The sequence below is a fragment of the Euleptes europaea genome, chromosome 5 (assembly GCF_029931775.1).
Source record: "Euleptes europaea isolate rEulEur1 chromosome 5, rEulEur1.hap1, whole genome shotgun sequence".
Lineage (NCBI taxonomy): Eukaryota > Metazoa > Chordata > Lepidosauria > Squamata > Sphaerodactylidae > Euleptes > Euleptes europaea.
Window position 1 is genome coordinate 52382658 of NC_079316.1, and position 25627 is coordinate 52408284.

At 46.9% G+C, this 25627-nt stretch overlaps 1 protein-coding gene across 1 annotated transcript; it reads left to right on the forward strand.

Annotated features, from left to right (window-relative positions):
* Positions 1–336: 336 nt before the first annotated feature.
* RRP12 (ribosomal RNA processing 12 homolog) lies at positions 337–22807 on the forward strand. The gene is made up of 34 exons (XM_056849650.1): positions 337–475; positions 1917–2155; positions 2435–2518; positions 3960–4036; positions 4646–4751; positions 5153–5269; positions 5685–5823; positions 8396–8523; positions 8826–8924; positions 9012–9103; positions 9197–9308; positions 9470–9570; positions 9698–9812; positions 10495–10637; positions 11316–11437; positions 12482–12546; positions 12650–12812; positions 13244–13398; positions 13558–13625; positions 13823–13916; positions 14707–14865; positions 15010–15090; positions 15606–15711; positions 16697–16804; positions 17170–17327; positions 17726–17817; positions 18557–18709; positions 18821–18993; positions 19110–19223; positions 20116–20165; positions 20425–20500; positions 20952–21019; positions 22256–22338; positions 22673–22807. The coding sequence occupies exons 1-34, from the start codon at positions 337–339 to the stop codon at positions 22773–22775; spliced, it is 3882 nt and encodes a 1293-aa protein (XP_056705628.1). The 3' UTR covers positions 22776–22807.
* The last annotated feature ends 2820 nt before the right edge of the window (positions 22808–25627 follow it).

The window sequence follows — 25627 nt, forward strand, 5'->3', positions numbered from 1 at the left end:
ATATTTTTGTTAGTAAGTGCTACTGGACTCTTGCCCTTTTCTACTAGGCAGACTTTGTTTACGGGGTGGTTTTGCCATTGCCTTCCCCAGTCATCTTCCCTTTACCCCCAGCAAGCTGGGCGCTCATTTCACCACCCTCGGAAGGATGGACGGCTGAGTCACCCTTGAGCCGGCTACCTGCAACCGACTTCCATAGCAAAGCAGCCAAAAAAGACCCTTTAAAGAGAAGCGGAAGTTGCAATGCCCCATGGAACTAGAGACCCGGAATTAGCTTTGCAGCAAGAAAGGAAGGAGGCGGCTGCACGTGGTTTCCCCGTGGCAGAAGCCGGCCTCGGTATGGGCCGTTCGGGCAAGCTGCGCTCTGGCTGTGCCAGTAAACTCAAGCGTTGGCGTAAAGGACACAGCAGCGACAGCAACCCGGAGGGGCGGCGCTACCGCCTGGCAGCGCGTGGCCGTTTGCTCGCCCCCCGATCAGGTCTGTGGGTCGACGGTCAGTTGACTTGCGCGCGGAGGTCGAAGGCAGAGCGGATGGGCGGCGGGGGCTTTTTGCCCGCTCTGCCGCCGTGCTCGGATTTGGTGTGGTGGGGAACCCCCAGGCGGTGCAGGCTTAGCTCCCAAACCCCATTTTATTCGTAAATCGCACTGGCTCACCCTGAACTTATTACTCTTCCCTAGCTTACCTTAAAGGCTTGTTGTGATTGAATCATATACGTCGTCAACAACTCTTTAACGGTGTGTTTAAAACCCAATAAATCCAGGATCTGGTCTGCTCGTACTGGGGCAGTAGCTCTCTATAGCTGCTGCTTCCTAACTCTTTTTAACAGTAGTAGAAAAGAGCAAGAGTCCAGTAGCACCTGCAAGACTAACAAAAATATTTTTCTGGCAGGGTGTGAGCTTTCGTGAGTCACAGCTCACTTCTTCAGATACAGCTAGAATGTGAATCCATCTGTCTTTACTAATGCTTGTCTGAATTCACTCTCCTCTACTTAAAGACAGATGGATTCACATTCTAGCTGTATCTGAAGAAGTGAGCTGTGGCTCACGAAAGCTCATACCCTGCCAGAAAATATTTTTGTTAGTCTTTAAGGTGCTACTGGACTCTTGCTCTTTTCTACTACTGCAGACAGACTAACACGGCTACCCACTGTGAATTATCTTTTTAACAGGGCTGTTTTTGAAATTTGTATTTGCAAGTTGATGTTGATTTGTTCACAGGCACAGTGGTCTTGGTAGAAAGATCTATGGGCGCTATGGTCATGTAGTGGCCAAAAGGCCCCTTTACTGGGTGTATTGTGTGATCCGTCTATGATGGCGGTCCCCTGGAGTTTGGGCCAATGTGAAGTAAAGCTGACTGCTGGATCTTTTGCCTGCTCTGTTAATCAGTTCAGGCACACTCCCAGAGCCTGATCTTTCAAACAAATTCTGAGATACACGAGCAGTCCACTTTTATGCTCCAGCGATCACAGAATCCAATGGTACAGTGTTACTTTAGTATCTGTGGATTGGGGAAAGTGCTGATTCACAATGGAGTTAGAGGAGAAATAATTATGTTTGTGCTGAAGTACCCCATGTTGATGAACTATGGTGTTAAAACAGTTGCCTCGGCTGACTAAAAAGAAGCCCTTGCTTTGTGTAATGTTCATTAGAAACAGGTATTTGGTGATCAAGTCAGTAAAAGGAAAGAAATATCTGTTTCTAATGAACATGAAATTTTGTTTTTAACAGCAATCCATTTTGCTATAGATGGGGAGGGGCTGGCCTATAGGGTGTATAGCAAAGACCATTTCTCTCTGGGTTACTTGGGGACTGTTTGACTTGTCACTGGCCACTCTGGTCCTTGCAGATTCCAGCCTTGCAGGGATGCAATATGAAATGTTTGCCATGACAAGAGTTGACAGAATGTTTTCCTCTTACAGAAAACAGTGATCTGACTGTGGATGCACTGAAACTGCACAATGAGCTGCAGTCATCAGGCCCACTTCCTGCTTTTTGGGATGGGGAGGGTGCCCAGACCCGTATGGAAGATGACAACAATGCAGAAACAAAGACCCACAAATCCTCAGCCACCTTCTTGAGTGGCCTGAGCGACTGCACCAATCTCACCTTCAGCAAAGTGCAGCGTCTCTGGGAGTCCAACTCTGCTGCTCACAAAGAGGTACCACTTCGGCAAAGGAAGGAATAGGGCAGAAGTGACCGGCAACAGTATTGATAATTTAAGTGTTTTCTGTCAGCAAAGGGGTGGTAAGGGGTTGCTCTGCCAAGCCTCTGCTTGGGAACCACCTTCTGCATATCTCCTACTAGGCTGTCGTATGGAAACATTTACAAGGATGGGCATGATGTGATTTACGTGTCTCTATTAGGGGAGGGCTATTAGGGAATCTTACTGAATTGCTTCCAGCTCTCAGTTGTGGATGTTTTTGTTTTGTTTTTTAAGATCTGTGCCGTGTTGGCTGCTGTCACAGAAGTGATCCGGGCACAAGGTGGCACAGAGAGTGAGACAGAATATTTTGGTGCACTGGTGAGTGTCAAGGATGAGGAGTGGGGCTGGCAACCTGTAGCTTCCAGGGTACCAACACATGAAGTTGTGTTGCCATGATCATGGGACCCAGGGATAATCCTATGTTAACACTCTAGTGGGTGCATACGGAGGAGGAATGTTCTCTTTCCCATCAAGAAAATCTGTAATCGCAATTGGTCCCCTGTTGTCCTCTTCTGAGAAGGGTGGTGATAATTGCCCTCTGTGGTTTCCTGTTACCATATGCATGTTGGAGCAGATGGGCTGATGCTCTGAAAATTGTGTTCTAGTCTCATATCAATAGGGCCAATCACAGATGGGGGTTAATTGCAAGGTTTTGTATGGAGGGGATTATATATTTCCCCTCTGTGCAGGATGGAGTCCAGGGTGCCCGATCTGCTCTCTGGCTGCCTCTGTTATAGTAGGAAGGGTGAAATGGTGCCTTTCCTTCCTGGGAAACTCCCTTAGACCAAGGGTTCCCTTGGAAAATACCCTGGTAACCAAAGGGAAAAGGTGGTTGGATTCAAAAAGGGGGTGGAAAAAGGCAAAACAAAATACAGGGAAAAGCACTCAGCAACAACACCACAGAGATATTCAAATGAAAAGCAATACAGTTGAACTAACTAAGCTAAACACTTTACCTAGGCTGTAGCTTGTTCCTCAGAGCATATGCAGATTTCCTTGTGGTAAGAAGAAGAAGAAGGAGTCCTTAACCCCTACCAAACTTCCTGTGGACCCTGTTTCCACTCAAGACAAGGGGAAATCCCAAATGTCCAGATGTTTGCAAAAAGAAATAGAGAGGCCTGTGTCACCTTAAAGACCAACATTTTTTTTAATTCTAGTACTTTCAAGTACTGGAGCCCACTTGGTCAAACATGTGTCGTGGGCCCTTATTAGACAGACACAGATTTAGATGAGGTTATGAAGGGGTGCCACTGGAATTTTAAATGTTGAGAATTTTAACTGTATTCGTGATGTTTTAATTGTTAGAACATGCTGTGAGCCAACCCGAGCCCGGTGATGCTGGGAAGGGGCGGGATATAAATCGAAGCATTTAAAAAAATGCTAAATGGACTTGTACTTAAGCCAGTGTCCTTCTAAGAATGAAAAGTGGGTTTCTCCAATCCCATGCAAATCAGAGGCTCCTTTTACCAATCAGCCATATACAATATTGTCCCACCTCCATGAAGCATCTGTTAATGGCTCTGAACTTCCATGACAAATAGATGGGCTGGTCCAAACCGGACTGCCCTTTGTCCAAAATTGATTAAATCTACAAGGATGGTCCAATGTGGAATGGCAGTGGATAGCTCAATGTGGAATGGCAGTGGATAGCTCATTGTGGCAGTGGAATCTCAGGGTCCAAGATCCCAGAGGCTCTTGACCTGTAGCAAGTTTCAGGATTTCTGTCACAGCCTCATTCCGCCATATTTTGTTTTCACAGATGACAACTCTAGAAGCGGTTGAATCGCCAGAATCCATGGCTGCTGTAGCTTATTTGCTCAATCTGGTGCTAAAGCGGTGAGTTTTAAGAACGTGAGAAGGATGTTCCTGGCCCAGACCAGTGACCCAAATCAGGATGCTGTGGAGGGAGTATAGAGTAACTTGAAGGGTGCAGTAAGAAAACTTAGCTAATTATTTCCAGGATCAAGACTCACTCAGCCTTGAAAAGAAGATTTAGCCATTGAATTTGTTTAGTCCTGTTGTGAATCCATGTAAACCTTTTGCAATGAGTCAACAAGATCAATGAGTTTCCTTTCAACTTTCATTGAGTGCCATCTGGTTTGAGTGCTTTCAAAATAATAAGATTCCTTAGCAACTTTCAGTACCACACCTTTTCCATCAGTCGTTGTATGAAATGTGTTTTGTGTCCTTGATTGTTGTAGCCACTTCAGTATATATCTTGCATTACATTATATGCTGTTTTGGATGAACTGAGAAGAATTGTACATGGTGTTTCAGGTACAGATAATAGCCCCCGTGGTCACTTTTTAGGTTAAGTGAATGATCAAAGGTCAGAAGTATGGGGTGCCACTCACTCACAGTACAAAGTGAGACTGCTGAAAGGGTAGGGGAAAGCTTGTTATAATTTCTGCTACTACCAGCTTCCATTTCCTGCACCCCTAAAAGGGTCCCAGGTCCTGTGCTTATCAAGAAGTTCTCTGATACCTCCAAGGTGTTCATGGGGATCTTGGGCTCCCAAGCCTGCGGAAGCTCCACCTTGGCCCTGCGCTGGGTAAGTGTTCCAAAAGGGGCCTAATTGTGAGGTAAAATGAGCATGTATGTTTGGGGGCGGCAGGGGGGGAGACCTGTCATGATTGGTGGGCCTCATTCAGAATTGTGATGTGCATCTGAATGACCATTACCCAGGGGCCATTTTCCCCAGCTTCTCAGGTTGTTTTTTTCTCCCTTGAACAAAGCATAGGGAGCACTTTTGGGATTCAGGTTATACCACTGTTGGCTAAAAGGTGCAGGATGCTGTTGGGCTACTTGGTGCCAGACATATTAGCAAGTTCAATTGATTTCCTTGATGAGAATTCCCAGCAGCAGAGGTGTTCCTTGGTCTTCATCATGTACTGGGGCATAGCTAGTATTGTTAATGCCACATCAATCCTTATTCCATGTCCTTCATGTCAGGTGCTCTCCTGCTTAGCTACATTGCTGCGGAGACAGAATCTAGTAGCTTGGAACTACCCGGTCACGATGCAAGTTTTCCATGGCCTTCTCAGCTTTACTGTCCATGTCAAGCCCAAGGTGAGTCACTGGAGATGGAGCTCAGTCATGTGGAGATGTTAGCTGAGCCTCCAGGCGGGCACAATGCATTCTGCTCACTGGCAAATTTGTTTGCAAATGGACAGTCTGTTTGTCACTCCCAGTTACACAAAATGGCTTGGATCCATGGGTGAAAAGATTGGAGCAAGACTTTCCCACTTCCGCCTAAAATTCTGTTCCAGTGGAGGCAGGAGCAGCATTTCTGGGGGCAGGGGGTGGCATTTGGGGCTGTATTGGGAGGGGAAAGGGAGAAAGTTGGGTTGCCAGGGTGGGCATTTTTCCACCCATGGAAAATGTCCGGTGGATCCAAGCCCATGCTTTCAGTATGTGCTTGGTGCGTTTTGGGGGTGCTACATCCCAGCTCACTGTCCTCTCCTGCTCCTCTCTCCTGCTGCAGGTCCGCAAGGCTGCCCAGCATGGTGTTTGCTCCATCCTGAGAGGCAGTGAATTCCTGTTTGGAGATGGGGCTCCCTCACATCATCCAGCGGCATCCTCGACTGCAAAGTTCTGCGTGCAAGAGATTGAGAAGGCTGGAGGTACAGCGGTGGGGGAAAATCAATGAGAAGTTGTTGCAATATGGAGATCTGATTCCATATTACTTTACTACTTACAAATCAAAGCAAGCAATTCTCCAGTTCTGCATGGTATAGTGGTTAAGAGCGATGGTTTGGAGTGGTGGACTCTGATCTGAAGAACCGGGTTTGATTCCCCACTCTTCCACATGAGCGGCGGAGGCTAATCTGGTGAACTGGATTTGTTGCCCCACTCCTACACATGAAGCCAGCTGGGTGACCTTGGGCAAGTCACTCTCTCTCAGCCCCACCTACCTCACAGGGTGTCTGTTGTGGGGAGGGGAAGGGAAGGTGATTGAAGCCGGTTTGAGAAAGTCGGCATGTAAAAACCAACTCTTCTTCTTCATCATCATCTTGTGGAATTGTTCAGCCATCTTAACAGAGTTGTCTGTGTTGGCACATACTAGGAATTGCACAGCTGATCTGGATTCTGGTCCACTAGGTTTGTTCCATAGTCTGTGATGGATGCACTCTGCTGGTTTAGGTTTCCTTGTGTTCCTATTCCCCTGTACAAGCCTATGTCTACGGGAACATACAGTGAGGGGAAAAAATATTTGATCCCCTGCTGAATTTGCCTGTTTGCCCTCTGACGAAGAAATGACCAGTCCATAATTTTAATGGTAGGTCTGTTGTAGCTGTGAGAGACAGAATAACAACAGGAAAAACCCCAGAAACCCAGAAGACAAAAGTCAGAGATTGATGTACATTATAATGAGTGAAATAAGTATTTGATCCCTTTGCAAAAGATGACTTAGTACTTGGTGGCAAAACCCTTGTTGGCAATTACAGAGGTCAGACGTTTCTTGTAAGTGGCCACTAGGTTTGCACACATCTCAGGAGGTATTTTGTCCCACTCCTCTTTGCAGATCCTCTCCAAGTCAGTAAGATTTCGAGGCTGATGTGTAGCTACTCAAACCTTCAGTTCCCTCCACAGATTTTCGATGGGATTAAGGTCTGGAGACTGGCTAGGCCACTCCAGGACCTTAATGTGCTTCTTCTTGAGCCACTCCTTTGTTGCCTTGGCCGTGTGTTTTGGGTCATTGTCATGCTGGAATACCCATCCTCGACCCATTTTCAATGCCCTGGCTGAGGGAAGGAGGTGCTCACCCAAGATTTGACAATACATGGTCCCGTCCATCGTCCCTTCGATGCGGTGAAGGTGTCCTGTCCCCTTAGCAGAAAAACACCCCCAAAGCAGAATATTTTCCCCTCCATGTTTGACAGTGGGGATGGTGTTCTTGGGGTCGTAGGCAGCATTCCCCCTCCTCCAAACACGGCGAGTTGAGTTGATGCCACAGAGCTCGATTTTGGTCTCATCTGACCACAACACTTTCACCCAGTTCTCCTCTGGGTCATTCAGATGTGCATTGGCAAACTGCAGACGGGCCGGTACATGTGCTGTCCTGAGCAAGGGGACCTTGCGGGCTCTGCAAGATCTCAGTCCTTCATGGCATAGTGTGTTACCAACTGTTTTCATGGTGACTATGGTCCCAGCTGCCCTGAGATCATTGACAAGTTCCCCCCGTGTAGTTCTGGGCTGCTTCATCACCGTTCTCATGATCATTGCAACTCCACGAGATGAGATCTTGCATGGAGCCCCAGACCGAGGGAGGTTGACAGTTAGGGTTAGGGTTGTCACCTTCTCACCAAGCTGCTTGGCAATAGTCTTGTAGCCCAGTCCAGCCATGTGCAGGTCTACAATCTTGTCCCTGACATCCTTGGACAGCTCTTTGGTCTTGGTCATGGTGGCTAGTTCGGAATCTGATGGATTGATTGCTTCTGTTGACAGCAGAACCCTAACCCTAACCCAGCTGGTTGATAGGGGATCAAATACTTATTTCACTCATTATAATGCACATCAATCTCTGACTTTTGTCTTCTGGGTTTCTGGGTTTTTTCCTGTTGTTATTCTGTCTCTCACAGCTACAATAAACCTACCATTAAAATTATGGACTGGTCATTTCTTCGTCAGAGGGCAAACAGGCAAATTTATCAGGGGATCAAATACTTTTTCCCCTCACTGTACATTGCCCATTTTGAAACAGCTACATTGGCTGCCAGTCTGTTTCTGAGTTCAATTCAACGTACTGTTTATGACGTTTGGATATATGGGGGCCTGTATCTGAAGGTCCATGTCCTCCATGTGTTCCTATGCACCATCTGTGGTCATCAGGTTGCCACGTGCTGGCTGTTCCTTCACTCGCAGTGTCCCAACGGGTATGGACCGCAGCCTGGGCCTTTTCTGTTGTTGCTCTCACACTGTGGAAGGGGCTCCCTGAAGAAATCTTCAGGTGGTGCTGCAGGACTTGCCTGTTTGCCAGGGCTTTTGGTGGGGCATGAAAGGCGGGTATCTTTTAAGGGGAGGAGGTATTGGGGGGGCTATTTGCTTTTAATCTGTAATGTTTTAATCATATGTAAACTGCTTTGAGCCAAGAGGAAAGGCGGGATATAAATATTTTAATACAATAAACGAGGGAGTTTTTGTGGTTGAGCTCTTGGGATGAACAGCAGGGCTGACTTTTTCTGGTTCCCCCAGGTGCGAAAGAGATCACCACCACCTTGCACGTCCTCACTCTGCTGCGTGAATTGGTGCCTTGCCTACCTGCCTCGTCGGTCAAACCCTGTTGTGAGACCTTGCTTCGCGTCATGACCCTCAGCCATGTGGTGAGTTCTCCTGCCCTCCATTCCTTGTGGTTCTCTGACAGTGCTTCGGCTTTGATTTGGGGTTCTACACATTTCAGTGGGGTGGGACAGAGAGCTTTGGTAGGGGGTAATGGTGCTAAGATGGCTTTGGGATGTAGTCCTTCTTGTGACTTTGAGTGTATGTGCTATTTCTTGTGTGTGGAAGTACTTTTCCTATCCCTTTGAGATGGATGTTTGGGTTGCTATTTCTGGCTTGGGGGGGGGGGTGTGGTCCACGTGAAGGTGTGTGCACCATAAGGATTCTCATTTACTTTTGCCCCCAGCTGGTAACGGCGTGTGCCATGAATGTCTTTCATAGCCTGTTTGCTGCCCAACCGCCTTCATTGTGCCTGCCAGCCGAGCTCAATGCCCAGATCATTACCGTGAGTCCTGCAAAGGTCAGACCAGGCTAAGGTGGGGTACAGTCAGCCCGGGACACTCAGGTTAACCTCTGTGCTTTCCTGTGCTAGGCCCTGTATGACTATGTGCCCAGTGAGGGTGACTTGCAGCCTCTCCTGGCCTGGCTGGCTGTCATGGAGCGGGCACATGTCAACTTGGCAAGGTAAGGAGGGAAGTTGGGATAGCGGTGGGGAAGGTTTGGGTGGGAAGGGCGTACCCCCCAACTGGTCTGACATGATGTTCTTCTTTGTCGTAGGCTGCAATGGGAGCTGTGCTGGGCTCACCTTTCTCGCTTCTTCGGTGCAGCCATGGTCGCCTTCCTTTCCCCACATGCCCAGGTGGTGTCAGCTGGTGCCCAAACCCTGAAGGTATTCTGCTCTTCTTAACTTCCATCTGCATGTTGGCAGAGCTGTCTGTAACTGTGCTTGTGGGCTTTCAAAGAAATACAGGGATGGAGAACTTCTGTGATGTAAACTTGCATGTTGGATTTATATGGTTAGTTTGTGTATATAACTATTATATTTTGCAGGTTCTGCTCAATGAGTGTGTGGCCCCTCACATGGCCGAACTGGGGCTGGTTTCCTCTGCTACCCCTTCTGGACCTGCTGCCCACGTCTGCAAGATGTTCAGGTAAAAGGGTGAGCCAGCTAGCCGGTGGGAGATCAGAAGCCTGGATTGTCTTGAAACCACCTCTGTTTGTTGTCAGCTTTGCCAGTGTAGGCTGTTTTTGATTGGGCATCTGCTCCTCTTCTTGCAGAGCAGTGGAAGAAGGCCTAATGTACCGGTTCCACGGAGCCTGGGCCTCTGTGTTGCAGGTTCTGAAGACTTTCTTTGAGGCATGTGGGCGCCAGTGTCATCCCATGATGAGAAAGGTAAAGGGGACCACTGTAGTCGTTGATGTTTACCTAGTAGCTAACTAATTGGGTATTGTCCCTGTTCTGTCACAGTACAGAGATTATTTGGATCTCAGAGCCTTGCAAGAAGGCCCACCTAATGCCTTATGAACCTGCCCGACCATTATGGTCATCTTCGGAGGCCTTGCTTCGAATGCCTCCGCCTTCGGAGTGCAGGCAGGCGGCAACCGAGGAGAGGGGCTTTCTTGGTCACAGGGAGATTCATCTGTTCATCTGTTTTGTTTGGCATTCCCTCAGTGATCCCTCCTTTCAATGTTTTTATGTTTTGTATGTATTTTAACTCTGTTTTTAAACTCTTATCAAAATTGTTTTAATTATGTATGTTTGGGATAGGGGTTTATTTTAGTGGTTTTGTAATATAATTTTATCTCGTATGTTTTAAATCGTTAGCTGCCTTGACAGCACGTGTAAGGGCAGAAAGGTGGGATATAAATTTTATAAGTAAATAGAAAGTTTCTGAGGTACAGAAGTACTAAAGAGGGGAGATACAGTGTGAGGATCAAGAGGTCAATGATGGGAAGATCAGAAAACAAAGGGGAAATTATTTTGTGTATTTTGGTGGCAAGTACTTCTCACTGTGTGACACACACACACACCACCCCCACCCCCCCGCCGTTTCTTTGTTTCCCTTTTTCTGCAGTGCCTACAATCCTTAGCTGACCTCCGTGGCTCCTCACACTTTCCTCACACCATGTTGCTCGACCAAGCTGTTGGGGCTGCCGTGGCTACCATGGGCCCTGAGGTGGTGCTGCAGGCTGTGCCCCTGGGTATCGATGGCACAGAGTGAGTCTGATCTCTGCCTCCTTGGGGTTCAGAGCCACACCCGGTGGGAGGGTTGTGACGTCATTTTATGTCCTTACTATCTCCTCTCCCCTTTGTTTTTATTACACCTTTTAGTGTGCTGCTTCTACTGATTTTTAGCAATGGTTCTGTTTTGACTTCCTTTCTTTTTTGTATTGCATTAACTTTGTGGAGAATGCAGTCAATGAATAAATGCTTCAAATAAATCAGTAATTTCAGTGCACATGTTGGGCAGGCACCCACACATTGGCTGGCAAGCACCTTTCTCGATTTTGTTAAGAGCTGCAGAGCCTGGAGAAAACTGTGGAGGCTCAATCTGACGGTACTCACACCTTGGAGAGGTTCCATTTCATGTTGCAAAGTGACGTTTGGCACAGGAGGTGCCAGCCCATCTTAAAACAGTGCCCTTTTAATCTGTGTTATGCCTATTCATGCCATCCAGCCTCATACTCCAAAACTAAGTTATTGGGTGTACTTACAAGCTGAGGGCATTCACTCCATGGGGCTTTCATGCCTCCACTGGCTTATAGGATATTTGTGACAGCAGAAAGTACTAGGGAGGACACAATAAAGTGCCCAAATCAATGTATCTGATGGCAGTGCTTCCTGAATCCGCATGATGTGACTACTGTTCTCTTACTCACCCACCCTTTTCCATAGGGAGACCCTGGATTTCCCTCGCAGCTGGCTCCTCCCTGTGCTTCGGGACCACATCCATGATGCACCCCTTGCCTTCTTCTGCAGTTACTTCTTGCCACTGGCTACCACGCTAAAAAACAGAGGTAATTGGGAGTGTGGGTGAATTAAGCACAGAACGCAAATGCACAGACCTCAGAAGAGAACGAGAGAAGCTTCAACTCTGAGTCTGAGGATTGCATTAAAACTATGCAGACGGCATGGGGAAACTGCCATTGGCCTATCTGTCATGCCAGATTCTGGAAAATAAAAAGCAAACTCTAAGATAACACATCTTCCCTAGATTGTCAGTCTGGAATTTAGGATACTGAATGCAGAATACAGACATTGCAGGAGTGAAAATTCAAAATGTTGAGTCACGCAGTGATTCCAGTGTTGCTGTAATTAGACATTGCTGAGGCACAAGCACAGCTTGTTGCTGTGACCTTGTGCTTCTGCCTCCCTCTTCCTCCTCTTGCACATGGAGCACGATTGAAAACTTCCCAGTTCCAGACTGCTGTTTCTCGCTTCTTCCTCCGTTCCCAGTAAACAGTCTGAGCTTGGGGGTGGGTAGCGTGGAAGGCTGAGTGTCAGACTAGGATCTGGGAGACCCTGCTTTGAATCCCCACCCTGCTATGGAAGCTTGCTGGGTTACCATGGGCAAGTTGTGGGGATAAAATGAAGGTGGGGAGAACAATGTTAGCCACTTTGGGTTGCCTCCATTGAGAAAATAGGTGGGGTATAAATGAAGTAAGTGAAATAAGTTATATTTGTGCCCAATTGCTGTTTAATGACTGCTGTCTGAAAGCAGCCAATTTCATCTCAGGATTTTTTCTTTTTAGCCAGGTGAAGCATTGCAGGGCAGGCAACCTCAGAGTGCCCCACCACTAAAGTGCCATCGTTCTTTTCCTGGGTTAATGGCTTGTAGCATTTTTTGTCTAACCATCTGAGGCTAAAATTTATTATCCAGGCTAAAATTTATTATCCAGGCGTTATTTTAAATTGGTTAGATTTTTATGACGTGTGTGTAAAATGTCTTCATCGTATTAATAAATTGTAAATTTATGCTGTTAGCCACCCTGAGCCCAGCTTGTGCTGGGAAGGGGCAGGGTAGAAATTGAATTTTTAAAACCTCCATTGTCTCTCTCTAGCCACAGACCTTGCCCAAGCAGAACGGCACTTAGAATCCAAGATCTATGATACTCTGCAGTGCCAGGTGAGGAGGGGCTTCCACAGCTCTGCATCCTGTATCTTTTGTGGCTTTCTTGGCAAGGTTTGTGATGGTTAACTGTGCCAATCTGCCCCCTGTGCCTTTTTAGGTCTGGAACCTCTTGCCCAGTTTCTGCACCCATCCTACAGATGCAGCCGCCTCTTTCAAGGTCCTGGCACGCACCTTGGGAATGGCCATCAGTAACCGATCTGATCTGCGGCTTATAGTTTGCCAAGCTCTTCGCAGGCTAATAAATAAGGGTTGCCAGACAGGTGAGTGGGAGGGGTGCTTGCGATTCTTCTCTCCCCCCCCCCCCACCGTAAATGCATTGTGTTGGCTGGTGGCAATTCTGGATTTGTTGTGCTTCCTACCAGAGAGCAAGAATGGAGAAAGGAGGGAACAGGGACTGGTCCATGCCTGTCCATAGGACACACCATTTAGTCCTTTTTTGGATTGCCCTGCCTTGCTGTGTGTAAAGGAATATCCTTCTGTGTTCCTCTTGCCCTGCCTAGAGCTAGCAGCTTGCAGAATAACTAAATGTCATTTTATCAGCTACCTTCTGCATAGTGTTTTAATCCCAGGCAGAGAACAATCGTTCTGTTTCTGATATACTTGATGATGCATGCCTGGGTTGGATGAAGGTTGGAAGTATCCTGCACCATCTCTATCTGGCATCCTTGCATTCTTCTGCCTCCACTTGTAGATGCTGAACATGCTGAAGTCGGGCGCTTTGCAAAGAACTTCCTGCCCATCCTGTTCAATGCTTATAGCCAGCAGGATGCTGCCACTGAGAGCCCTGTGCAAAGACGCTCTGTGCTGGACACTATCCGAGCCTATTTGACAGTCACAGAGCCTCAGGTGAGCAGAGTTCTGAAAGCAGGGCACAGATGCCACTGGCTTGAAGGGCTGGGATGGAGACCGATATCTGTCAGTGGGTGGATCTTAGAATCATGCAGCCTATCCAAGGTGTGGTAGGAAAGGGGTTCTCTAGGAATGGCAACCTTATCTCTGTTGCAGATGGTGTGTGGATTCTTGGAAAAAGCTACTGAGAAACTGACCAGTCCTGATAATTCGGAGTTTACCAGGTAAAGCCCAGACCAAAGTTAGGAATGTGTGCGTGGCCTTTCTAGTCCTGACCCTGCTCAGTAGGTATGGGACCTTAAGTTAATGCCAGTGAGCAGCCTGCAGAGTTCACTATGCTCAGTTCCAGGGAGAAGGAGTGGAGTCATAAAGATGATTAGCCCTGTATTTACTCTTGCTAACAGTGCTGTCCCTGCTGCAGGCTCTCCATGTTGGACCTTGTTGTCGCCATGGCTCCCTACGTTGATGAGAGGTCTCTACATTCTCTCTACAATACTATCCAGCCCTCTTTGCAGGTGAGCTCTTCATCCACTGAGAAAGGATGGGCTTGACCTATCACAAACTCCAAGTTTTTTGCTTGACTACTGTCTTTTCTTCTTCCAGGCTAATATTGCCAGTGTGTGTGTGGGAGGGAGCATATGCCATTAGATATAAAGGGAATGGGTACCCCACTCCATTTAGAGGAAGAGTCCAGTTACACGGTTGTGGAAAAGGTTGGCAGGAGTGGCAGAAAGAATAGCTTGATCAGTATTTTCCTGGACCATTCCTGCTCTCTGAAGCTTTATTGATGCTGTAGAAGACCTTTGTGTAGGATGTGTCACTATTCTAGCCAGGTCTGATCTGGGAAAGACACTTTCATTGCCTTTGCTAAATACCAGATCATCACTGAGGTATGTCATATGCCCATCCTCATGCAGGTTCTGTTCCATTTAAGATATGTTTTTAAACATTTTCGCAACCACACAGGTGTCCATTATTTGTGATTTGCTTCCCTGCAGCAGAGAAAATGTTCAAATGATCGGTCCTCTTGCATAATGTTTGGGTCGTGTTGGTCTCTCAGATCGAATTAACACTTTCAGGTGATGCCATTTCTACTAGAGAAAACCATATGATCAATCCCAGCCACATGGCTAATTTGAGGCTTAGCATCTCAAGAGCACAATAATCCTGCTTGATGTTGGACTTGGAGTCTTTTTCTATTTTTCTTACTCGAGTACGGCAGGCAGTTAAGGACAAGAGGTGTCTGTGCTTGTGTATACATGAAAATTGTGTCTCTGGGATCACCTGTCTGGTTTAAATTCCTAGAACAAAGACCATGGGATCCAGAAGAAGGCGTACCGGGTACTGGAGGAGGTGTGTGCCTCTGAGCGGCCTTCATGTCAGAACTTTGTGCAAAGCCACCTGAAGGAGCTGCAGAATGCTCTGTTGGGCTCCCTGCCCAGTGCAGCCTCACCTGCCAAGAGGGTAAGGAGAAGATGTTACTGCTCTGCAAGATGAGGCAGGAAAGATGCTGAAAGTAGTTTTATGAGAAGAATCGCAGAGGGATGGAAGGGGACGTTCTGGGTGCCATCGTTTTTAATCTTGCACTCTGTCATCCTTTGTTCCCAGCCCCGGCTGAAGTGCCTCTTCCATGTTGTCAAACAGCTCACAGCAGAGCATGAGGACTTTGTCACTGCCCTGGTGCCAGAGGTGAGATGGAGCAAGAATAGGAGAAGAGGGTAGCTGCTAAGCAGCCAGGAAAGCTGATGATGTGCTGGCTTATCAGAAGACTGGGAGAAATGTCACTCTCAGCCTATAATGTGGGAGTGTCCATGGAGCTGAATCTTTGCCTCAAAACAAACCCAGTTTAAAGGGCTAGGGATATATTCTGAAAACCCACACCTCATTAAACCACAGATGTGACATTTTCTCTTCTTCCACCTTCTGTGTACAAAGACAGGCCTCTGGCAAATGCAGCTCTAATCATACCACCCTCCTTCCCAGTTTATTCTGCATCATTTGCTCTCATGCCAAATCAACTTGTAGTAATCCAGATTTTCCTCCAAATGAGATCCTAGCAGTTTCTCATTTTCTGCTTTGTGGGAAGAGAATGGCCATCATGTTTTGGTGTTTCAGGCACTTTTAAAATGCTCTGTGCTGGGGAAACTCCTAGACCTAGCAGCGAGCCATACAAGGTTGCTGATGAATATTTTCGCTGTCTCCAGGTGATACTCTGCACCAAGGAGGTATCTGTGGGTGCCCGCAAGAATGCCTACAATCTGCTTGTAGAGATTGGTCATGCCTTCCTGCGCTTTGGCCCTACTGCCCATGGTGAGTCCTGGTTGCCCTCTGCTGCGCGAATATGCTGGGGTTTGGGGAAGGGGTGTTACTTTCCCCATGTTCGCTGAAGCCCTTGCTAGCTCCTGTCTACTCCTGTCTGTTTTACTACCTCTGGTGCAGCCATTGTCCCATAATTACATTTACCATTGCCCCCCAACTGGGCTTCATAACCTTGGCTGTATTTTATTTTTGGATATGTTTAGTTCACATTTTGCATTAGATTAATGGGTTGTGGGACAAATAAATCAAACTTGCACACGTTCTGATGTACATAATTCTGTTGCAATGGAAAGGGGTAAGCTATTCAGCATACCAAACCAGCCACTTGGCTCCCCTCTTACCTTCTGGATTTCATCAACCATTGTCTGGCATGGATTCAAGATTATTGTAGCAACTACAAGCAGTGTGATTTTTCAAAAAATTCTCAGGTGTCTAAATTTTGCATCTGATGCTAATATTCCATGCTAGAGCAGCACAGTTGCTAAAAGGGAGAATACGCTTAGCTCTGCCCTGTAACCAAGGCTTTGGGAACCCTGTTTGCTGTTCTTAGGTTGCAGAGAGCACAATTTTTACTCCTGACAACCTCTTGCTTTCAGAGAAAGGGTTTGCTGCTCTTCCCAGATTGCTGTATTAGTCCTGTGGCTGTTTCCTGTCCCCTTCCCCCACCTTGCCTATCAGAAATGGATCTCTGTGCCCTCCTTTTTGTCCTCTGATGCACCAGAAGAATTCAAAATTGCCTGAAGATGTGGTTCTTCTCTCTGTCTCCAGGGTACCTGGATTTAGGCAGTGGCTTGTTCTCCCCTAAATCCTCTTCCTTTTGCATGGAGATTTCTGTACTGTTTAAGTCTGCCTTCTGCAAGAACCTCTTAGGCCCTAGTAGCAGACTATATGGGGTTGTACGTGCCTTACTCTTAACGTAACTGGGACAAGACAAGATTGGGATCCTTTTAACACCCAGTTTTTTAATTTCCTTTAGATGCCATGCAGCGTTACCTCCTCTTGGTCTATGCAGGCTTGATTGGCTCGGTCACCATGATGAGCTGCACTGTTCTTGCTCTTGCCCGGCTGCTGTTCGAGTTCAAAGGTGAGGGAATGTGGGTGCCAAAAAGTGAACAGACAATGCTAATAGCATCAGAAACTGAGAACTGGCCTTCCTGCTGGGATTGGTTAGGGGCCTTTGAGCTGAGTTTGTGTAAAGAAGGGTGCTTCCATGAGGGTGTGCAAGGAGATGTCTCTAGCTGTACTCACCACCCTGAGCAGGGAGCCATGACCCCTAGTTCTAGGACAGTGAGGGCTGGTTTGTAAATGCATAAAGGGGGGGCGTCCTTCAGGACAGAAAACTCTCTGATGTAAGGTAGCAATCCAGAGAACTCACTTACATAGTTGGGGGTGGGAGGGGATCCGAAGAACTGGAGCATGCCTCTCCTAAGCCAATCTCTTTTCCTGCAGAACATATCAGCCCAGTTGCCTTAGAGCAGCTGGTACAGCATATCTGCCTCATGGTCGGCTCACGGACACGAGATGTTGTCAAATCAGCCCTGGGCTTCCTCAAGGTGGCGCTGTTGCTCTTGGATGAAGCTTTGTTGGGACGGCACCTGCAGACCATGGTGAGGCTGGGGTGGCGTGTTTGGGGGCAGGCTGTGGGAAGGAGGGTACTGGGAACAAGAGTGCTGTCAGCTTGCCTGCATTTTAATTTTTTTTAAAGGGTCGGAGAAAGTATTTTCATTGATCGATCGTAGCCCTGCCTCACAAAAGGTTGTCTAGAACTTGGCACAGGCTTTGTGTGTGCATGTTGGAACTGCTGCCCTGTCCTTAGGCCAACTCCCACAGGGCACCGTGTCCCTTCTGCTGGTCTTGGAAAGCAGTGGGAGCTTGACCTGGAGGGAGGGAGTGGGAGGGAAAGATCTAGAACTGACGAATCCTGTTTCCTAAGTGGTGTGATTGGGGGGGGGGGTAACTTTATGGACATCTGTCCAGAGTTCTAATGCCAGTGTTCTGCTTACAGCTGGAAGCTATCGGAGGCATGAGCGATGACATGAGGCGGCACTTCCGCATGAAGTTGCGAAACCTTCTCTCCAAGCTGATCCGCAAGTTTGGGTTAGTGCCAGGATTGGTGGGAGGATGAGTAGGCTGCAAAATGGTGATCGAGAAGGGGAAGGGCCCCAACCTTCACGATACCACTATCATACATACCTCACAGCCCCTGTTTGCTATGGCGCACTTTCTTCCTAGAGTAGCCTGTCGAACTGTTCCACCCTGCATAAGGGTGCACATTTAGTCACACTTTTGAGACTGAAGAGGTTTGAAAGGCTACAAATAGCAGAGAAGCACTCATTGCTGGGAGCATTTTTGCAAGCCTTGGTAGCTAGATATCATTAGTTTGGCTCTCCTAACCCCCATTATGTGGGACACATGGAGGAGGGGACAGCCTTGCTCGAGCAGCAGTAGAGATTTTGACCCCTTAGAGGTGCTTTCCGCCAGTGTGAGATGTGTGAATGAGGCCATTGTAAAGGAGTAAAGCACAAGGCCTTTCACCTTGTGCTGAGCTGGGAGACACCCCGAAGGCATAGTTTGAGCTGAGATACTGATCCCTTTCTTCACAGGGCAGGCAGGCTCATTCATTTCCCTCGTGCAGAGCTGGGAGGAGCTCAGATTCTCATCACTCCTGAGCTTACAAGATGGCTGGCTGACTCCCATCTGCCCACCCTTTAAAACAGGCCTGTGTATTATGGCTTGTGCCTGAGGGTTCTACTTTGTCTGGTCTGGTCTAGCCGGCTTCTGTGATGGGCAGAAGCCCTGGTTTCTGTGGCGCTGATTTCTCATCTTCATCTCCCAGCTTTGACCCTGTGCAGGCTTTGCTCCCAGAGCCGTACTGCAAGGTGCTACTGAATATCCGCAAGGCTGAGGCAAGGAATCGCAAGCGGCAAGCTTTGAAACGGGCAGCAGGCTCTGTAGAAGAGGACAGACCAGTGAGGCCCAAGGGAGACAGGTATGGAAGAGGGTATTGGCTGAGGCTGAATTCCGACCTCCAAAGTGCTTTGGGAGCAGAAGTGCCATGTGTCCCTTACTGAGTGTTGCGTGCATTGCCTCCCACCTGTAGCATGGAGGAGGTCCTGGCAGACTCAGACTCTGACTTGGAAGATGACAGCAAACAGCGTGATGGTAAAGAGACCAGGAAGGCATTACGGCAAAGAGCGCAGGCCTGGCTCAAAGAAGGAGAAGGCGATGAGCCCCTCAACTTCCTGGACCCTCATGTGGCACACAGGGTTCTGGGTAAGGACCATTGTTTTGGTGGCAAGATGAAGATAAGACATGCATAGATGTGGGGGAGGGGCAGGCTGGATGTTCTGCTTCCACATACGGCCTTTGTACTCTTTCTTTTCATGCAGCTACCAAGCCAGGCATTAGTAAGGCTGGGAAAGTCAGCCATGACTTCAAGGTGTCAGCTGATGGGCGCCTTATCATATGTGAAGAGGAAGATGAAGAGGAAGAAGAGACTAAAGGTACTGTGGAATGTATTCAGTTGGGGAATTTGGGTTTACTTGTAATAGTTGATTAAATTATGAATGACATAATTCTAATATTACCACTTGACACTTATTTAATTATTTTTGAGTGTTCGAAAGCCTTTATGCCTTTACAATAGCTCTGCAAGGTGGGTCAGTATCATCATCCCCATATTTGCAATTAGAGGTGGGCAAAAGGCTGAGAGAGAGAGAGAAAAGCTTGCCTAGGGTCAAATGCTAACTTCATGTGTGGTATAGTGTTTAGAGTTTCAGACTAGGATTCAAGAGACCCAGGTTTGAATCGCCATTCTGCTGTGGATCTCACTGGGTGACCTAGGGCAGGTCCTACATTCTCCTCCTAACCTACCTCCCAGGGTTGTTGTGAGGATAAAATGGAGAATGATGTAAGCTGCTTTGGGTCCCCATTGGGGAAAAAGGTGGGGTATAAATGAATTAAATAAATGTGTGAGGGTTGAGATTTGAACTGGGGGCTTCTGGCTCACACTCTCAGCCACTACACCACAACAGCTTCCATTTCTAGCTCCTTTGCCCATATATACTCTTCATAACTCCAAAGCATATTCTGTGCACAACACGAGTTCCTTAATCAGAGAAAGCTACACTTAAGTATATTGTTCAGATTTACACAGCTGGAATCATTTATTTTTTAATCTACAAATTTAGACATTGTGGTTCTTAGAATGTAGGGGTGTCGTCTTACAGAACTCAGGACTGAGTGATGGAGAGCCAATACCTATAACACTAGGAAAAATGGAGTATATAGACTCACCTTGCTGCTAAATTTGATGGACAAGGCTTAGGTAAATGTGCTACAGGCTTGACTGATGTCATTGCTTGGGCTGATGTCTGTCTTTCGTCTTTTCTACAGGAGTGGATGAGGAGATGGCGGATCTAATGCAGGAAGTTGGGATCCGGAGCGTAAGTGAGAAATGTGGATTGAGAGGAGGTGGGGGGGTTGAGGGGGAGTCAAAGCAGAAAACCTTCTCAGCAATAGAAATTGCACACACCCAGCCCTGCTAAAATGGTTTTGCTCTTTAAATGTCAGAGAAAATTGAGCTTGACTGTCAAATGTTTGGCCTTTGCCAAACAATAAGTATCAAAGGGACTGGAAGACTCTGAGCCCAGGCGGGAAGCATAGGTCATTCTGTCTAGCTGATGCATGGAATCTCCCTTGCAGAAGAAGGCACAGAAGCGCCGATTCCGGGAGGAGGCAGATGACGAGCAGGACACTGACGCACAGCCACAGTATAAAGGTGTGTATTTTTACTGCCTGGCGCTGAAGGCTGAGCTGTGCTTTCTACCATGCATTCATTCCCCTGGAGTGGCAGCTGAAAAGGGGGTGAGATGGTTGCTTAAGGCTGAGGCCCAGTTCCTGTGTTACACTTACCATGCAGTGGTGTAACGGCTGACTCCCAGCTCCGTCTGAATGCACAAAGTTCACCACCATCCTATGCTTCCACCTGATGCAGAAGGATGATAGTATAGTAATAAACGATCACACGGAGGTTGTTTCACATAGTCTCTGTATCTAGACTGGCTCCGCATCATTGAGTGCTGGCTGCTAGCAAGCCTACAACTCAACATAGGGTTGGGCCAGAACTTTCTCTTGCAGCACAGCTGAGAAGAGTGAGCACGTATCTTCCACCTCTCATTCCACTCCCCCCACCACCACTGCTCCTGTCCTGTTTTGTTCATTGTTTGCAGCTGGGGGGTCTGGAATCCATCGTCCTGTCGGCAAGAATGCAGCACCCAGTGTAGAATACAAGGCAAAGGTAAGCTCATAATATGCTGGTGCCTAGGACCATTGTCTGATCCATCCAAATACTAACCAGGGCCCACCTTGCTTAGCTTCTGAGATCTGACAAGATTGGGCTAGCCTGGGCCATCCAGGCCGTATGGCCAATATGCAGAATACTATCCAGCTTTCTCTCTGTTTTCCACCAAATTTGGAGAAGCAGTGAAGACCCTGAGTGAATACTTGAGATAAGTGATAGGCTGGATGAGGCCTCCCAGACAAAGTGGGAGTAAGGTTGATTGGGAATTTCTCTGGTTCTGGAGTAGGAATGCAAGTTGTTGGATGGGTTACAAATGCTCCCTTCATAATGTAGAATGGATATATTTTTGTATCTGGATATGCTTCTGAATATACTAGTAAAGGCAATGTCTAGGAATCCTAAGCAGGTCTGCTCACAAGTATGTCCCCTTTTATTCAATGGGCTTACTCCCAGGGAAGTGTTCTTAGGATTGCAGTGTACAATTGCCTTTTACACTCTTTACCAGCTGAACCCCTTCCTGGATCAAAGCCACAGCATTTCATAGCGTAGTAATATCTACATGACACTACTGCACTGTGTTGTGTTACATGCTGCCTCTGAAAAGCATCGAGAAGCTACTTCTCCTCACCAGTTGGTTTCCATGGCCAATTCACAGTGCTGTTCTTAAAGCCCTGGGCATTTGGCATTTAATACTTAGGCTTTGTTTCAGATTTTATGTGGTCCTAATTTCTGCATCCTAATCCTATTACATTGCTTACTGGATGTCCTATCCTATCGACTGCACTGACTTACATTGTGTAATCTGCCTTGAGTCTCAGTGAGAAGGACAGACAAATGTCACTAAAAAATAGGGATTTTGGCATCTTCAAGGAGTGTTACTTGGCAGAGGGTTTGTGGAATCCCCCCCCCCAATTGGGGACATTTTCTAAGTAATGGTTCAAGAGTGATCTCATTATAGATGCACTCTAGCACAATATTCCAGTGCTCCCACCCTGAATTTAGGGCAGCTTGTCTCTGCTCCCTTTGAATTAGTTTTTAAACTATGGCTCACCATAGCTCTAACTGAGCCCCAACGTTGCAGAAGTTCCGATGCAGGGTACTTGTTCTGAATTCCTTGAAATGGTGTCTTTGGATGAAGGGTGGCCATTTTGGGTCTAGAGGCTGAGCCATGTCCTGTAATATGTCCTGTAAATGTGCCAGTCACTGAGCAATTCTCTCCTTCTGTTCCCACAGAAAAGCAAAGGGGACATCAAGAAGAAGGGCCAGCTGGATCCGTATGCCTACATCCCACTGAACAGAGCCAAACTGAACAGGAGGTACAGCATGGGGTTTGTGGGGCATGTAGAAATGCTTACCGGTGCACATAGGCCATTGGAGGGCCAAGGTGTTCCTCTTTCCATAAAATTTTGTCATTGGTAGGAGAAGTGTATGTGTTTCAAGCCAGCCCCAGCCATGATCCTCTGCCTTGGAGCTGTCTCTTCTACTGGAGAGGCTGAAAACTTGGAACTTCCTCATGTGCCAGTACAGGCTGGCCCTGTTTGCTGCAAGGTTGTGGCATCCACACATGTTGCCATGGAGACCTATACATTTGTCAGCTATGCTGTCAGCAATGCTCATTCTCTAATCCTTTGGGGGGTTTTTCCCCTGCAGGAAAAAGGCAAAACTTCAAGGACAATACAAGGGCCTCATGAAGGGGGCCCAACGTGGTGCTCAGGCTGGCAAGAGGCAACGCAAGAGGCAGCCCCATACCTAAAGGAGAAAGGACTCATGAAAACTCAGTCAAGGCTACTGCACTGTGGATGGATCTGGTCATTGCCACTCTACAACCTGAGCTGTTTCTCTGCAAATAGAATGTGATCTCAGGTTTTAAACACTGACCTTGTGCGTGTGCAGGTTTTTCCCCCCTGTAGGCCAAAAGAAGATCCATTGAGTATATACGTATTATCCCAGTCTTTCTCTGTTTAAGGATCTATGCAGTTGGGCTCGTTTCCTCCGGAGGGTGGTTCTGCAGTTCTAAGTACAACTGTGTGCATTTCAGGCAGCCTTGGATTTACTGGAGAGAAAGTGTGAGACAGAGACATAAATATGATTGCCTGCTCTAATTTTTGAGCAATAAATGTTGTTAAAACCCAGAAGTAGCTGGAGCTGGTCTAATAAAAACCTCTCCCTCCATCTATTTTCTTCTTCTTTTGGTTTGACAAGTGCCAGAAACAATCTGGCAGCTATTTCTGATCGCTCAGCTATTTCTGAGAACTTGCCAACATCTTTCCTGAGATTCAGGATTTATTCTGTCATAGATGGTAAGAATGGAGGTGAATGACAAAATTGGTGGAGGCTGTTCCCTAGGATCAGGGACAGCCAAGCCTTGAGAAGCAAGAAATCCTGGTTTCCAAGGCAAACGCTACTTGGCCCCATTATGAGATGCTTTCTTGCTTTCATGAAATGTCTAGAAACGGAAGTAATCAGTGAAAACTGTACTTCAAGTGCTGTGCCATTGACTCCCTTTGGCCATGCTGGAAAGTTGGATTCCATGTATATTGGCTATTGATTACAACTAGTAATTTTCTTTGCATATTTAAATAGTATATTTAAACAGCAACTTAAACAGTAATATACTAAAAGGTAAAGTAATAAAAAATACTTTAAATAAGACAACTTGGAGTCATTATTCAAGTATTACAAATTCCTTTTCAGGGCATGGAGCTTATTTTACTATCTTTGGCTTCTCTTTCTCCGTTTTTTCTTTATCAAGTTTTAAAAGTTTCTTGTTTCAAAAAGGGTGGTGTCCATCCCAAACCTGAGTTCATCCTACTGAATTTTTAAGGGAAGAACTTCCCGTAAAAACATATTGTCTTCATGTCAGGTTGCTGCTGTCCGCAGGCCTAATTGGGTACAGTACCATTCATTTATTGTTCCATTGGCTGTGCAATTGTATTATAGCGACTCAGATTTTACTAAGTGAGAAGGTCACTGAGGGCTAATCAAACTAGTTTAGAGCAAGGGCATGGATATTAATTGAGCAAAGGGTTATTTTGAACAAAAGAATGACCCAAAGTCACAGCTATGCGGGGTTCCAAAGATGCTCACAGTGCCAGGTAGTAATGCAGGTTTGATTTTGTGGTGTTGGGGGGTGGGGAGTTGCACATATATAATGACACCCCATGGGAAATGAACACTGAAACTTCTCTAAAAGATAGCCAAGGTTGCATTTCTACAACAGCAGTGGGATGTTATACAAATGATGGAACATTTGTTCTACTTGTGCTTGACATGACTTGAGATCTGTGAGGGGGAACCCCTTGCTGCGTGGCCTGTAATCTCAGCTGTGAGCACCCTGGCTGGGGTTTATAGAATGCTTTGGAGGGCTATGATTGGTTGCAGCCTTAGTTGATATCCTGATTGGTGCTGGGCATTAGAGGTCAGCACCCATGTATTTTCGCTAGCATTTGATTCTATGGGAGATTTTAAAGATACGCTAGGGTTTTCAAGTGGCGTAACATTATGTAGGTGTTGAGGTGTGCTCATGGCTAGAGAAGCTTAGGAAGCCAACTTGACCCTGCACAACATTCCCCTGATGCTGGCTAGTTCTATGCCAGTTCCGAATTTACACTGGCTCTATGCCAGCATGACTTGGTGCTGGCATATCTGAGATATGTCTGTGTAGGCCTTAGTTGTCATCCTAAACCATTCAGACATGGGGTTTAGGTTTGTACTCTATTAGATCCTAGGAGGCAGATCATGCCAATGCTCCCAGTCCAAAGGCAGTGGTCCGCTGCAGCCTGGGTTACATAGTCTACAGTTTTATAAGGACATTTGCTTGAAAAAATTGATTTTAATTATCAGGGACCCAGATTGCTCATTGGGCACCATTTTTGTGTTTAGCTTCTATTCCATAGCACTTGACCAACCACTAAGCACGCTTTATATTCAACTCTGTTTATTATAGTGCTAATAAACTAATTTCTGCTGGAGCACCTCCCGGGGCAGGAGGATGTTTACATACCAGTAGGAAAATTTACTTGCTGCTCCCAGGTCTTAGAATTAAATCTCTCCTACAATAGTGCCATAAATCGGCTGCGACTTGACGGCCCTTTACACACACAAATAGCTGGAATTATTAGTAAATAACCTATAATATGGACATGTTATAGGATCGCAAAACATCTACCCTTATAGTAACACCATATACATTTGTATATCTAATTCTGAACCTAGCCCCAGAATGCAGATAAAACAAAATCGACACAATGGGCCCATGTAGAGAGAAGGGGGATTTTTCTACAAACCTGGGACACAGCTCCAAGAGCAAGGTGAGGGGGATAAACCCCCCAAATTGTTTAATCAGGGATGTTGTGATGTTATTTTGGGGGTTGCTTATAAACCCATAAAAATACTATCCATCAACCCCCCCAATCAGCAGAGTGTTGGAGGTGGGCAGGCTTGGAGCAGAAAGACTGTCTGGGGCGCTTTGTGCTCTCTTGCCACTGCCATCAGCTGGCTGTTGGAGGGAGGAGAAAGCATGTCCCACCCCACCACCCAACAACATCAAGCCAGCATTTGTATCTCCTGGCTGCCCAACTGATCAGGGCAGAAGAGTCAGGAGAG